The 15,168-nt window shown below is 41.6% G+C and overlaps 1 protein-coding gene across 1 annotated transcript in view; it reads left to right on the forward strand.

The window, feature by feature from the left end:
* Positions 1 to 15,168, forward strand: part of acss1 (acyl-CoA synthetase short chain family member 1) — a 127,120-nt gene that overhangs the window by 24,365 nt on the left and 87,587 nt on the right. Inside the window, exon 4 of the mRNA XM_056291422.1 lies at positions 12,965 to 13,140. Coding sequence (XP_056147397.1) covers positions 12,965 to 13,140 — 176 coding nt within the window. The remainder of the gene's footprint in view (positions 1 to 12,964; positions 13,141 to 15,168) is intronic.

A 15,168-nucleotide genomic window follows, 5' to 3' on the forward strand; every position in this document is an offset into this window, starting at 1 on the left:
TGTTGCTGTGAGACAACAGTGCAAACACCGCGCCACCGAGCCGCAACGATGCTTTGATCTGAGTTATTTTTTTGTTGAATGACGTCTTTATTGTGTTGTTTTATTTATTTTTATGACATGCCCTTAACCCCATTTTTGTAGTTTTTATGTACAATTTTTGCCATAGTGTCATTTATTCCCTGATTTGTCATCTTAATGCAAGTTCTGAAAAAGAGAAGTTTCTATTGACATTGTACATAGTGGTTTTCGTAAGGCGTTTGTCATGAATAACCAACTATTATGGTGGGAAGATGGTGGTATGAATTCATATTTGCGGCGGCCTCACCCAGTACCGTGGATGCAGTGTCTTTGTCGACGTCTGCGTCTACATTTTTGTCTTCGTTTGTTGGCTGGGAGAGCTGGCACTGGATCGGCTGCGAGAGCTTGGTCTGCTGCGCTGAGGGCCCAGGGACTGCAGCCTTTTCCGGAGCTGCACCCGAGGAGGTAACACTGAGGGCAGTCTGACAGGACACGGAAGTGGGGCAGGCTAAGCTACCTGGTAGCCCATGCAGAGCTGCAGTTCCGATAACACCGAGGGCGGTCATGCGGTGGCCTCACCTGGTGTTGACTGGTGTTTTTGATGTCGTCGTGTGAAGTGCAGGGAGGTGTGTCAAGGGTGTCTGGCTGGGAGAGCTGGCACTAGATTGGCTGAGAGGGCTTGGTCTGCTTTGTCAGGTTGCCACAGGGACCATGGCCCCTGCCTGGAGCTGCGCCCAAGGAGGAAACATATAGGGTGGTCTGACAGGATGCGTAATTGGGGCAGGCTAGGCTAACTGCTAGCCCATGCAGACTGGCCGTTCCAACAGTCATCCTGGCTGGCGTTTGTTCCCTTGGACAGTGATTTTTTTTTGTTGAATGCAGGCATGAAAATCACTCACCTTTCGGCGAAATTCGCTGTTTTGAATCCAAAATAGGTGACCTACGTGAATCGTGTAGATCCGATGAAAAAATATTTGGGGGGGGGGGGTATGGACCGGACATGGAGTTATACACGAGAGCGCGGAGCCATGGTGAGCTGGCCTATCGAATTTGAATTCGCCTTTTTCATTGACAAAAACATTCCCCCTACGAGCGCGAGGGGCCTCGCATCACCAGTCTTCTCTGGGAAGGTACCGCTACCCAATTGGTTCGTGAAGTGCTCGTGCAGCGAGTGCTTGTGCTGACCAAAGCAATTGATGGAGCAGCGCGCGGGACTGAGCATTCCATGGGGCTGAGGAAAGACGACTCTTTGGACTAACATTAGCTGACTGATGCCTGCCTGACTGAATTTGGTGAGCGTTTCAATCATTTCAATATTTTCTGATGTATAACGTTACTCAGGAGCTCTGTTGACATAGCCTAGTCCTACATGATTTCAGGTAGCTAATCTATCACTAGCTAGAGATTTAATAAAGAATCCACGTGTCAACGACATATACGTTAGCTATCTTCCACACAGATAGGTGGAGAGATTTGCGTCGTGGAAAATTGTTAGCTAGCTAGCTAGCTAGTTAGTAGGGTAACGTTAGCTAACGTTAGCTTAGACCGTATACGCGGCAGACTAGGTTGTATAGCTAACGTTATCCCACAAAAAGAAACACGATGAACGTTAACTGTTTGCTAATTCTCAAAATCTCTAAAACCCATTTCAGGACGTGTGGACTGAGGAACTGGTGCGGTGGGAGGCTGAGGTAATGTTAACTCTAGCTAGCTAATGTTAGCTAGCTTTTTGTGTTCTAAGTTAGCTAACTCACATTTTAGAATCTGAGTCAACAAATTAACTAACGTTACGTTAGCGAACGTTAACAATATCATAATTTCACTGTCCTATGTGTATGTGTCACAGGACAGGCTTATATGAAAGAACTGGACTGTAACCGTCGATTTATGAGTGGCGCAAGCCTGGGGGCTCTAGTGCCTGGCTGTTCCAGGATCATGCTAAAGTGCAGGCGAGCGTAGCGAAATACATTGTGTAAGTTTACATTCACAGAATTATGTTGAGTAATGTTAGTCAGTGGAAGGGACGTAATGTTACTTATTAACCTACTATATTGTAACTGTAAATATCGGATACCTTTTAATCTGAAATCCAACTATGTATGTAGGCCTGACGTTGTGTGTAAAACAATTTTCAATTTTAGTCAGTGGGTTACGGTAACGTTAGGCCTGTAGTCTAAGTTACTTATCTGAACTTGTGAAACACTCGTTTACACATCTGATTTCAAGTGGACAGATATCTGTATAACATGTAACGTCAGATCCAAGTGTGAAACAACGACCACTTATCAATTAAGCTAGAAGTCAACTCTACTAACATTAACATTGTTTTTCCAGATTGAGTGTGTTTGGAGAGAAAGATGCTCTTCTTGTAAAACAAGTGGATGCAGGCATCAAATGCAGGTGGAATTGGTCATGGCTTAAACTAGAAGGGAAAATAAGAGTGAAAGAACAAGAGCTCTCATTCCATCTGTCAGATGTCTTCCGGAAGATCAATAAACAAGGATTCACACGGTGCATTCTCTGCCAAAAAGATATAAACTACACCCATACACATGTTGTTAGTATTCCTATCTTGTTTTGCCACTATTACCCTATATTAAAGCTGCGCTCTTGCACATTTCATGAGAGAAGTTGTCAGTCTCGTTTCCTATATAGCATAATGTGAACATATACATACTGTCTTGTAATTATGCTTGATTTTTCTCTCAAAGTGCACCAGATTGATGCATTTAAATATAAAATGTTCAAAATTTTCTACCGGGGGAGCATGCCCCCGGACCCCCCTAGAGGTCATATCCTTCTCACCTTTTCATCCCTGACCCATTTTCATGCCTGTGGATGTGTTAGTTTGATTATGTGTTCTTGTAGTTCTTGAATGTGTTTTTGTCTGTATGTTGCACTGCTGTGGGCTGGGGGGAACAGCATTTCATTTCATTTCATGTGCTCAAGTACATGAGGTTGAAATGACAAATAAAGTGTTCCTGATTCCTGATCCTGATGAACAAATAATTACAAACTCTCTTGTATGCACATTAAACTAAAATATTCCAAATGAGTTACTATTTTTGCATAATTATTTACAAAGAAATACATTTGTACATGACTTTATCGGCACTGGCAGCCATTTTTTATCTACTTCAGGCACAGTTTACAATGCATTAATTTCACCACCTGTTATCGAGTCTCTATCTGGAAATGCTGCACCTGGAGGCCGTCTGGATGGCTAGATGAACACTACTCCTCAATCCCAAATAAAACCTACACTATGCAGGAGCGCACAAATGGAGGCCAGGTGATAGGGCTATAGGAAAGTATTGGGACAGGGTCCATGTCTCAGTTAAAATACCACCAAGGTGTTCAGTCAGCCAAAACCGATCTTTCTGTTTTCAAAAGTAAATAGAATGGAGAAAGAACCGGTTCTCTATTTCTTTTTTATATCAAGGTTAATTTGCTGGCAGCCATACCAACTTTACCCTGGCTCTGCTGACTGATGGAAGTTCAGCAGTTATGGGCTTGGCTAGTATTTGGATGGGAGACCTCCTGGGAAAACTTAAATTGCTGCTGAAAGTAGTGTTGGTGAGCCAGTAGGGGGCAGTCATCCCTCTAGTCCTATTATAAAAAAAAAATCCCAGTGCAGTGACGAGGACACTTTGCTGTAGGAGCTGCCGTCCTTTGGATGAGAAGTTAAACCTAGGTCCAGACTCACTGTGGTCATTAAAGATCCCATGGCACTTATCGCAAAGAGTAGTAGTGGGGGGGGGGGGGTCATCTGGTGTCCTGGCAAAATTTCCAACATGGCTATCTCCATTTGGCCACCTGCTCATCCCCCCCCGCCGTGTATTTCGCTCAATGATTCCTCTCCACTTCAAGCTGATGTGTGGTGAGTGTTCTGGCACAAAATGACTGCCGTGCATCACCCAAATGGGTGCTACACATTGGTGGTGGTTGAGGTGAGTTTCCCTCCTTCTCTGTGATGCGCTTTGGGTGTCTAGATAAAGCACTATATAAATGTAATCCATTATTATTATGATTGATTTCTAAAATGAGCACACATGTCCGCCATCAGCGTTTTCTGAGACTCCACAGATACAAATCCAAGCAAGGCCCACAATGTTCCTTAAATCAGATTTAAACGCTAGTGTTAATTTATTTATTGTTTAATTAGTTTCGCTTCATATGTGAAAGGACTAGTCTAAACTTAGAATAATAGATGGAAAGGCTTTTTTTTTTTGTTCTAACTAAGCTGTATCATAATCACTGTTCAGAATGACACCAGACTTCTGATGTCAAAATATTGGCTTCTTTGGATTCAAAGGCCCAATCAGTAATTTATTTGGATATATTAAATGGAGGTATATATATCCATTCATATTTTTTTTAAAAGTTTTAGATTGAAAATAAGAATTTTGTGTCTTTCTCAACCAATGACAATTGAAAATGTGGGACCGTTTTACTCCAATCTTTAAAACCATTAGCAACGCAAACAAACTTTTGACATCACCAGAAATCATTAGAAACTCAGATTTAGTTGTTGTTTACTGTCAGTCCTTGTATTAGGAGACCTCAATCTAGGAGTGACAGCAGCTTCCGGTCCTGTGGTTTATATTTTATTAGCGGGGGGACTCATGTTCACATTTGAATTGTATCTTTAAAGTGTTTTTGATACGTTTTCTGTAAAGAAGTTTTAACAGTGCTCTGTAAAAGTGCTTTAGGATACTTTTTTTTTTGTAAAGAAGTTTTAACAGTGCTTTATAAAAATGCTTTAAGAATAAAGAATGATATTGGTATTATTTATTCCCAACCATGGGCTCAGTCTCTACATTCCTTCTTCACGCTGCATCACACCAGAACCATCCTCAACACCAGTGGTCATTTTCTCAAGTTCGTTGCTTGCTGTCAATCATCTATCAGTGGTCAGCATGGGGGTAGGACATTCAACCTGAGCTACAGACATCAGGATTTGTTTTGTCCGATTGTCTTTCAAGTTTATAGTAGAGATGTTACAGTGAGAAGAAATGCCTGTCTGTGATTGGGTTACTGCTTCAGTGTTATCAGTACTTTGCAAGTGAACCTTAACTTCAAACTGTTGCTCTGGATGCAGACATCACGCTCACAGGCTCTAATAGAAAATGAATTGACGCCTTGCTGCTTCTATCATTCAGTTGGTCTGCTGAATAGTTGCCTAGCAACATCACGCTAGTTAGCAAGCTAGCTAGCTATCAATAGCTTTGCAAACTCAAGACTGCTGAAAATTGTCTGTTATTAGAGGGGGCGCTAAAGCAGTTATAACAAATCAAATGATACTTCTGAAGATGAAGAAATGACACCGCTAACATTAGTATTATGCAATAAAACATGTCTGGCTGAATTAAAATCACTAAACTGGATCTTTAAAGTCTGTTATGTGCTTTGGTGTCACAGTTCTGGGGTGATGTGTTTTTGCCTTTATACCTTGATGGATGTTCATTCCTCCAGGAAGCTGCATATACTCCGTCTAGGTCAGAATAATAGTTGGTTATTATTCTGGTTGATTATTATTGATGCTGTTTATCACTGAGGCCTTCTTCACTTTATGTTCGAGACATTTCACTACTGCTAGTATTAAGAACCCCTAAATCTGACAGTGTTGGTGCGTTGTGCTATCTCAGTTGTTTTCAAACTAGGGGTCACAACCCACAAGTGGGTCTCAGCAGGGATCCAGCTGGGTTGTGGGATGTCGATAATAAACATGTGTTTCATGTTGACATGCCTGGTCTGTTTGATCGCTAATATGGCTTGATTGAAGATTGAAAAGGGGAATGCTGCATTGATGAACAATGTAGAGAGGATTAGTTACTTTGCTTTTTGACAGCTAATGAATATTTATTGCTTATTTTACTGTGCAAAATATTTGGTGAATCCCAGTTCAGAAAGTGTCTCTACTGGAAGGTGATTGCTATAAAAAGTTTTGGAACCGCTGTTCTAGCCACTGTTGTAATCACAAAAAACCTTAGAACATAAGTATAACAGAAATATAACAGAATCAGAGACAGAAGGTCTGATAGTTGGAAGGATTCAGATCTGTATCAGGAGTTGAGCCACGGTGTCACATGATTGTTGGTTCAGTTGTGCAGTGTTGTGGAAACAGTCACTCGTTGGAAAAACCAAACATGTTTTCGACATGGCTGACTGAGCACAAGGACAAAATAACACTGAAAGAAATGTAACTTAAGTTTCATGTTAGTATATGAGGTATGAACAGTAAACTAAAATATAATTCTGTTACCACAGAAAATATAAATATACCCTATCCATATGTAACTTTCTAGTTCTCATTCTCTATCATTCTATTTCTGTCATTTCTCTATCACCCATCATCCTTATTTCTCTCTCTCTGTCAAATTATGTCTTATCAATGATCATTTTAGGGTCATAAGAATTTATGTATCATCTATCATCAGGGTACTTTGACCTTTGACTTCTGTACTTTTTGTTTGCAACTTGGTGAATATAGATATTGACACTGGTTCTGTTGGACTCATAATGAATGGCTTACGATAAGAGAGTCCAGTAAATAACGCTCCAGTAAGATCAAAGCGTTCAGATTTTTAAAAGTTCAAAAACCTTCAGGTCATCCTAAATGAAACTTAATATATCAGAAGATTTTTACAGTAAAGGAATCTTGGACATCCTGAACGATGCTGGCATCACTTCACTTTTAGTCTATTATAATCAAACAACATAATCAGTTGTCTTCACACACACACACACACACACACACACACACACATACTTGCTGGTAGTCCATCATTCCATCATTTCTGATGACATCCCTCCTTGTTAACCGTGTGTTCTTTTATGACTGTAGAGTCCAATTCTTGATCCAAAAGTTTTATTGCACATTGGGCATATGAAGTCCGAGTTAGTTGGAGCAAGCATGGTTGTGTGTCTCCTTAGTCTTGTCTGTTGTTTTTTCACATTCCTCTCCATTTCCAGCTGTTTGATACCTCTGTGGCAGATATCTTGCCAGTTGGAACGGTTGATGGCAGCTTGCTCCAGGGTCAAGGGGCCGATACAACACTTCTTCAGTAATGTTTTTAGATGGTCTTTGTATCACTTCTTCTGACCACTTGCGGACCGGCAGCCCAGATGAAGCTGTCCATACAGGACTTGATGTGGCAGGTGTTCTTGAGGCATCCTGATGAATTTTTTTTTTTTTTACATGGTGGTGCTGGTTGCATGGCTTTGGTCCTGGGCTGTTCCGGTAGCGTCTGGACACTGCTTGGCATCCTGCTCATCTTAAGCTTCATAAATTTTATAATTCCATTATAATTCTGTTATCCTCTTTCAATGTTGCATTCTGTAAATTGTGTAAACACAACATCCATTGCACATTGTCTGTCTTGGGAGAGAGAGCCCTCCTCTGTTGCTCTCCCTGAGGTTTCTTCCTATTTTTTTCTCCCTGTTAAAGGGTGTTTTTAGGAAGTTGTTCCTTATCCGAGCATCTAAGGAGAGGATGTTGTGTTGCTGTAAAGCCCCTTGAGGCAAATTTGTAATTTGTGATATTGGGCTATACAAATAAAATTGACTTGGCTTGACATGCCCCAGCCAGTGCAGTTGGTGTCCAGTGACCATTGCTTTTATGCTCTTGCAGTTTGTCCTAGCAATAATCTCGACATGGGGAACACGGTCATGCCACGAGATCCTCGTGATTAACTGCAGACAACCTTATGTGGAACGACTCCAACAACCTTAGGTGGTGGTTGTATGTGACCCAGCTTGACAGCTGTATAGGAGAGTTGTGAATCAGACGGCTTTGTAAATGACAATTTTGGTGTGCAGGTAGAGGTGTTTGTTTTAGAAGACCTTACGTCAGAGTTTTCCAAAGGCTACAGAGACTTGCTTAATTCTATTGTGAATTTCGTGGTCAGGGTTGCAGCCCTCAGAAAGGACGCTGCCCAGGTATTTGAAAGATGGAACAACTGAGAGTGGTTGGTATTCTATAGTGAAGACAGGCATAGTGAGTGGGGGGCTGGACCTCCATTGGCATAACACCTAAGTCTTGGTGGTGTTGACTGATAGACTCAGCCTGCTGTAGGCATTCACAACTGCGGCAAGGATGGTTTGCAGGTCTTTTGGTGTGTGAGCTACAAGAGCGCTGTCATCAATGTACTGCAGCTCAAGTACCTGCACTGCTGATAACTTGGTGGTTGCCTGGAACCATCGAATGTTGAATAGGTTTCCATCTAGCCTAATTGTGATCCCACTACTGCCTTCCAGATCTTTATGAAAAAGCTTTGTGACACATAGGAGGAAAATGTTGAAGAGTACTGGTGCTAGCACACACTCCTGCCTCACTCCAGTGCATACATTAAAGGCCACCGATTTCTATCCTATTTATGGCCACCCTTGCCACCATCCCATCATGTGTGACAGAATGTTCACAAGTTTGCTGGGACAGCCAAACTTTCTCAGGATTTTCCAAAGTAGCTCTCCATTCACAGTGTCAAAAACTTTGGAGAGGTCGACAAAACAACAACTTAGTTTTGTATAATGCTTTTCAAGGAACCCAAGGAAGCTTTACACTAGATAAGAGCAACAAAAAAAAGAGAAGAAGGTGAAAAAACGATCAAAAAACTATAGACCATAGGCCTTAGTAAAAAAGTAGGTTTTGAGTAGTATTTTAAATTTGTCCAAAGAAGCAATGTTGCTGATCTCTGCTGGAATAGAGTTCCAAAGGGTGGGGGCTGCCACACTAAAGGCTTTACCCCCAAAATTCCGCAGGCTGGTTTTTGGGGGCTGGAAAGCAAGCCTGTGTCAGTGGAACGCAGATTCTGGGATGGAATATAGGGGTTGAGGAGCTCTGATAGGTACTGGGGGGTAAGGGCATGGAGGGATTTATAGGGAGGAGGAGGATTTTATAGGAAATGCGGGATTTGACTAGGAGCCAGTGAAGGTGGACAAGGGTGGGAGTGATGTGTTGCCAGGGCTTAGTGCAGGTGAACACCCTGGCAGCTGAATTCTGCACATACTGAAGCCTGTCTAGGGCTTTGCTGGATACCCCAGACAGGACTCTATTGCAATAATCCAGATAGGAGGTGATGAAGGCGTGAATGAGGGTCTCTGCCACAGAGTCTGAGAGTAGTGGTCAGAGTCTGGAGATGCTTTTGAGGTGAAAGAAAGCAGATTTGGTGATGGATTTGGTTTGTGACTGGAATGAGAGAATGGAGTCCAGAATGACACCAGGGTTGCGACTTCTGGGGATGGGCAGATGGAGCAGTCATGCACGTCATGAAAAGGTCCTGATGTTGTTCGCGGCACTTTTCTTCTACCTGTCTTACTGTGAAAATCAGATCCACAGTATTCCTGTTCTTCCTGAAACCGCACTGTGACTCTGGCAGCAGATATTCTGTCAAATGCTTCACCGTTCTGCATAGCATGACCTTTGCTAGGACCTTGCCTGCAACAGCTAGCAGGGATATGCCGCGACTGTTGCCGTAGATGGACTTGTCATCCCTGTTGTTGTACAGGGTGACAATTTTTGTTGAGGGACACTCTCCTGGTCCCAGACCTGCAAGATGTATTGATATATATTCTGGTGCATAAGTATCCTCCTTGTTTTAGGAGTTCTGCTGAGATACCATCACTGCTAGGGGACTTTTTGTTCTTGAGGGAGTTGATAGCTGCAAGTACTTCTTGAAAAGTTGGCGAGTGGTCAAGGTCTGGGATGGGATGGGCGGATGAATTGGCAGCTCTTCCAGGATGGATTGGTCAGTTGGTGAGTGCTGGTTAAGTAGGGCTTCACAATGTTCAGCCCACCTTACCATGATCCGCTTTTGGTCTTTCAGGGTTGTCAGTCCGTCTGCTGATTTTAAAGTGATACTGACATCAAAATCTGAAAATCCCTATTGATAGACTATGTTCTGAGTTGGAATGTGACCACAGAGAAATTCAGTGGCCAAAACGGCGCATCTGCGGCCACTCGAGAGAGATCTGTGATTGGCTGTAGATGGTGTCCAATGACAAATTGTGCTGGCAGATACGTAGACACCAGTCAATTTGCATATAGGGTGTGTCTGTAGCGAGATGCTATAAAATCATGGTGAAGCTGTTCTTTCACCCCTACCTGCTAACTACTTGGCTCAAGTTTGTGCTATTTTGCTGAGACTTTATTATCGATCTTGCTGCAACGTATTGCTATCTATCTATCTATCTATCTATCTATCTATCTATCTATCTATCTATCTATCTATCTATCTATCTATCTATCTATCTATCTATCTATCTAAATATCTAACAGTTATTTGTATCACTGAATCCTCCTCCTCGAAACTGTAATCCTCGCAGAGGATCTCCCTCTCACTCTCGCTATCCGACATTTTTTGTAAATAACAAGTGACGAGTGGTACCAAGCCCCACCCACCCAGGAAGACAGTAGCCAATAGCTTTGAGTTAAAAAAACCACACCTATTTTCAGTTATGATTTAAACTCCCAATGTTAAAAATGTGTTCAGAAAGGGCATGTCAGTCTCTCTTTAAGGGTGTGATAGAGCAGTTCCAAGACCATATATAGTCTTTATAGAGTTGTAGAAGTTTTGCATATCATTTCTGTCAACATATGATTGAATCTTGTGAGCTTTGTTCAGCCACCATGTATTTTATAGATTGCACAAGGCTGTTTGTACCTCCTTACTTATTTGCTGTTTGCCACTCCTGCTGAAAGATAGATGCAGGGCAGTTGATAGTTTCCCTGTGTGCCCTACGCATGGTTTCCAGCAGGGATGTGATGGTGTCAGAGTTCTCATCGAACCAGTCCTGATGTTTTCTGGCTCTGTAGCCTATAGAGTATATACACACACACACACACACACACACACACACACACACACACACACACACACACACACACACACACACACACACAGAAACACTTGTTCATGTTCGATTTGTATCAATTCGCATCTGCTATTTTGAACAAAATAAAGTTTGGTTTTATGGAAAAACAAAGGACTTTGCAACTTTTTACTAACATCAATCTATACGGAACCATTTTGACCTTTAACACCACAGATGTCACTATGGTTAATAATATAAATTTGTAAAAAACTCACAAGCAATTTATTTTAGAAAGTGTGTTCTGACTTAAGTCTGTTCTAGTCAGATAACATAATTACTTATATTCAATATATACATGTTATTTTGAACACACACACACACACAGATCAAAAAATTCTCTGAAGGTCTGTTTACATAACATTCACAGTCTAGATGTACACATAACAGACCTAAAACATGATCAGAAGATGCTGACATCATTTGTATTACAGAAACACGGTTGCAGCACATTGCAACACAATGCACCACATACTATTGCAAAGCCAGGATGGACATTTCATTATAAAGTCAGGTCTCAATCGTACAGCAACATGGCAATCCAAAGGAGTTGAATCAAGTGCAACTGGACTTGGTATATATCCGTGAAGACCAACAGTTGCACTTGATTCAACTCCTTTGGATAACCATGACCTGGATGAATGAGAACATTCACAGACAGCAACATGGCAGTTTCCCCTGGTTTACAGAAAAAAAAATGGTAGTGTTGTCTTCTATCACAAAAACCACATTATTTGTGTCATTCTAAGATGTGCTTTATAATGACTTGAAAGCCATAATGTTTAATGTTAAGCCTATGAACCACAATTTCATAGTGCTGTATACAAAATTGGCCTATTAAAAAACCTGACTACTGTAGTTTGTCATTTTAACCAACTTAAGGAGGCAAAATAATAATGGGTGATTTTAATAACCCACTTGTTTCAAAATCAATAAAAAACTTCATGCAACAACATGGTTACAGTCAGATTGTAACCACACCAACAACAGAAAATAGAACAGTAATTGATCACATTTACATAAAAGACATTGATCTTAAAAATTGTTAATGTGCAAATAATATCCACATACTACAGCTACCATGAATGGATTTCTATGGATTTCTTACATGATAAACTAGGGCCTGTAACTTTAGTCACAAAAGTAGATTTTGAATGTTTCGCAATTTTTATAAAAAAAGCGTCACCTAGTGGCAGTTTGGCGCCAAATTTTGCACAGAGCCTCAGTGGGAAACGAGAAACTACTGAGCTGAGTTTCGTGTACCAAGACGGTCATTATGTCCATTTTAGATTTTCAAAGTTTAATAACTTTTAAAAACAAAAGAAAAAGAAACAGACCTGCCGCTCCCTGAATACTCCTGAAACTGTATATATTTGCATTAAAATTAGTTTTAGATCAGTCGCACACAAAAAAGTTACGATAAGAGCTACCTAAAACGACCATGGGCAGTCATCATGACCGCCGGTTTTTAAACTCTATATTCCATCAAGATAAATACCCAATAGAGATATTAAAACATTGCATATGTTAGTATGTCTGTTAGGAAACGACTGAACCAAAATGAAAATTTTAACAACTATAATAGCATTTTTAAACAATTTAAACTTCAGAGAGATATGGTTGAACTTGAATAGCAAAATTGAAAGAGTGAAAATATTACATGAAAAACAAAACGGAAAACACATATTGCTAATCTAATGAACGTAATAGGGCCTATAAAACGTGAAATATAAAAAAAGAATTGAAAATAAATATTGAAACAGTCCCAAATTCATACTCTCGCTCTCTCTCTCTCTCTCTCTCTCTCTCTCTCTCTCTCTCTCTCTCTCTCTCTCTCTCTCTCTCTCTCTCTCTCTCTCTCTCTCTCTCTCTCTCTCTCTCTCTCTCTCTACCGATCAACCTATCTGTCTATCTTCTATGTGCATTGTGTGTGTGTGTGTGTGTGTGTGTGTGTGAAACCAAGTGTGTTTTATTTGGATTATTGTCTTTAATACACCACTGTTAGAAAGTATTAAGAAGGACTTTTGTTTTCCAAAATGAAATGGCTGCATTGGCTCTGCTTGTTTCCTGCTAGCTGAGTGTAAAGTGGTGCTGACGTGTAACCAGGGTGTGAGAGCCGGCCGGTTGTTTGATCTCAAATCCCCGGTGGACACAGCAGTAAAGAGCTGCCCCTCCGTCCAACATGTGTTCGTATCTCAACGGACTACAAGCCCCGCCCCTATGGGGAAACTAGACGTCCAACTGGAAGAGGTGATTAAACTCCCATTACTTACTATTATCACTATTAGTTACTGAAATTACTTATTTGTTTATTAGTTTTGGTGTTTTTTAATTTCATATTTATGTCTCTCATTCTTCAAATATACATATATGCCATTCTTATATACTGTAACGTGCACGGATAAGAAGACACGCTGGCCGCTGGCTGGCGGGTCTGACCCTTTAGTCTAGCGCAGGGGTCAGGAACCTTTTGACTGGGAGAGCCATAAAAGCCAAATATTTCTAAATATATTTCATTGAGAGCCATATCGTATTTTTAACGTATAATAAATTAAATATGTCTTACTTTTAATGCGACTTCTGGTGCTGCATGGTTTTGCTGATGGCCTTGTAGTCTGGTTCATACGTGGTGAGGCTGAGCTTCATGCAGGCGCTGAGGCTTCCATCAGTTAAACGTGAGCGTAGGTTGGTCTTAATGTTCCTCATATGCGAGAATGACTGCTCACATGCATATGTAGAGCCAAACATGGTCAATACGGCAATACTCACACGCTGCATTGTGTGGTATGTCACAGGAAGCTCGTTCCAAGTTTTAAGAATCAGCTGGTCTTCAGGTTGAAGATTTTTCATTTCTGTCCACATGTGTTCCCTCGCCAGCTCTGCTCGCTGTCGCGCAAGACTTTCCAACTCTCCATTAAGTGACTTGAACTTACTCATCCACATGTCTGATGCCTTCAGGTCAGCAACTTCCAGCTCAAAGTCTCCGATAGAGACCCCGGGGATGCATGTCAGGTCGATTTTGTCCACTGCACACTCATGTGGATGAGTGATGAACTTGAAAAGACCAGTGCACGCACGAAATTCTCCAAAACGTGCTTTGAATGACTGCAGGAGATTGGACGTAAAGCCAGCTAGCTGCTGGAGATCCAGATGTTGAGTGGAGTCACTTGCTAAGCATGCATCTCTAAATTGTTGCAGTCTTTCAAAATGCAGAAGACGACCTGTTTCAATGTCCCTGAGAAAGACTTCCAGCTTGCTTTCAAATGCAAACACTGCTTGTTGAAGGGATGAGATTGTATTTCCAATACCTTGCATTTTCACATTGAGCTGGTTCAGATGGCCAGTTATGTCCACGAGATAGTGAAACTGCAGGAGCCAGTCAGTGTTGTCTAGCTCAGGATGCTTGACGCCTTTCATTTCAAGAAAAGTCCGGATTTCACTCGGGAAAGCTGCAAAACGGCTGAGCACCTTCCCCCTTGACAACCAACGCACGTTGCTGTGTAAAAGCAGACCGGGATAATGATTCCCAACTTCTTCTAACAGAGCTTTAAACTGGCGATCATTTAAAACTCGGGCAACAATAAAGTTGACCACTCGAATGACCAGAGACATCACCTCACCAAGCTCCTGGCCACACGTCTGAGCGCAAAGCGCCTCCTGGTGCAGGATGCAATGAAAACTTAGGATGGCTCTCTTTTCATGTTCACGGAGAAGCGCTACAAATCCTTTGTTCTTCCCCAACATACAGGGTGCACCGTCAGTACAGACAGAAATAAGTTTATCCATCGGTAGTTTTTTTTCTTTAGCAAACTCCATGAAAGACGTGAATAAATCCTCTCCTCTTGTTGTCCCTTTCATTGGCAAAACAGCCAAGCTTTCCTCACGTAGTGTGTCACCTGCAGCATACCTGGCAATTATACTGCACTGAGATAGATGGCTGACATCTGTTGACTCATCTAACGCGAGAGAAAAGTATGTCCCGGCGTTTATGTCCTTAATTTGTGTTTCCTCGACTTGATTTGCCATCATGATGCTACGATCGTGCACAGTTCTTGCTGACAGGGGCATGTCTTTTATTCGTTTGATTAGCTTGTCTTTATTTGGGAAGTCATCAAACAGTTCATTGGCCACATCAAGCATGAATGTTTTGGCATACTCGCCATCTGTGAATGACTTTCCATTCCTTACTATTGCCAAAGCCCCCGCAAAGCTAGCGGAATTCCCGTCACCTTGCTTGGTCCACACACGTAGTTGCTGCTGACTCGTCTGCACTCTCCA

This window comes from Lampris incognitus, chromosome 13, assembly GCF_029633865.1.
Source record: "Lampris incognitus isolate fLamInc1 chromosome 13, fLamInc1.hap2, whole genome shotgun sequence".
NCBI classification, from domain to species: Eukaryota; Metazoa; Chordata; class Actinopteri; order Lampriformes; family Lampridae; genus Lampris; species Lampris incognitus.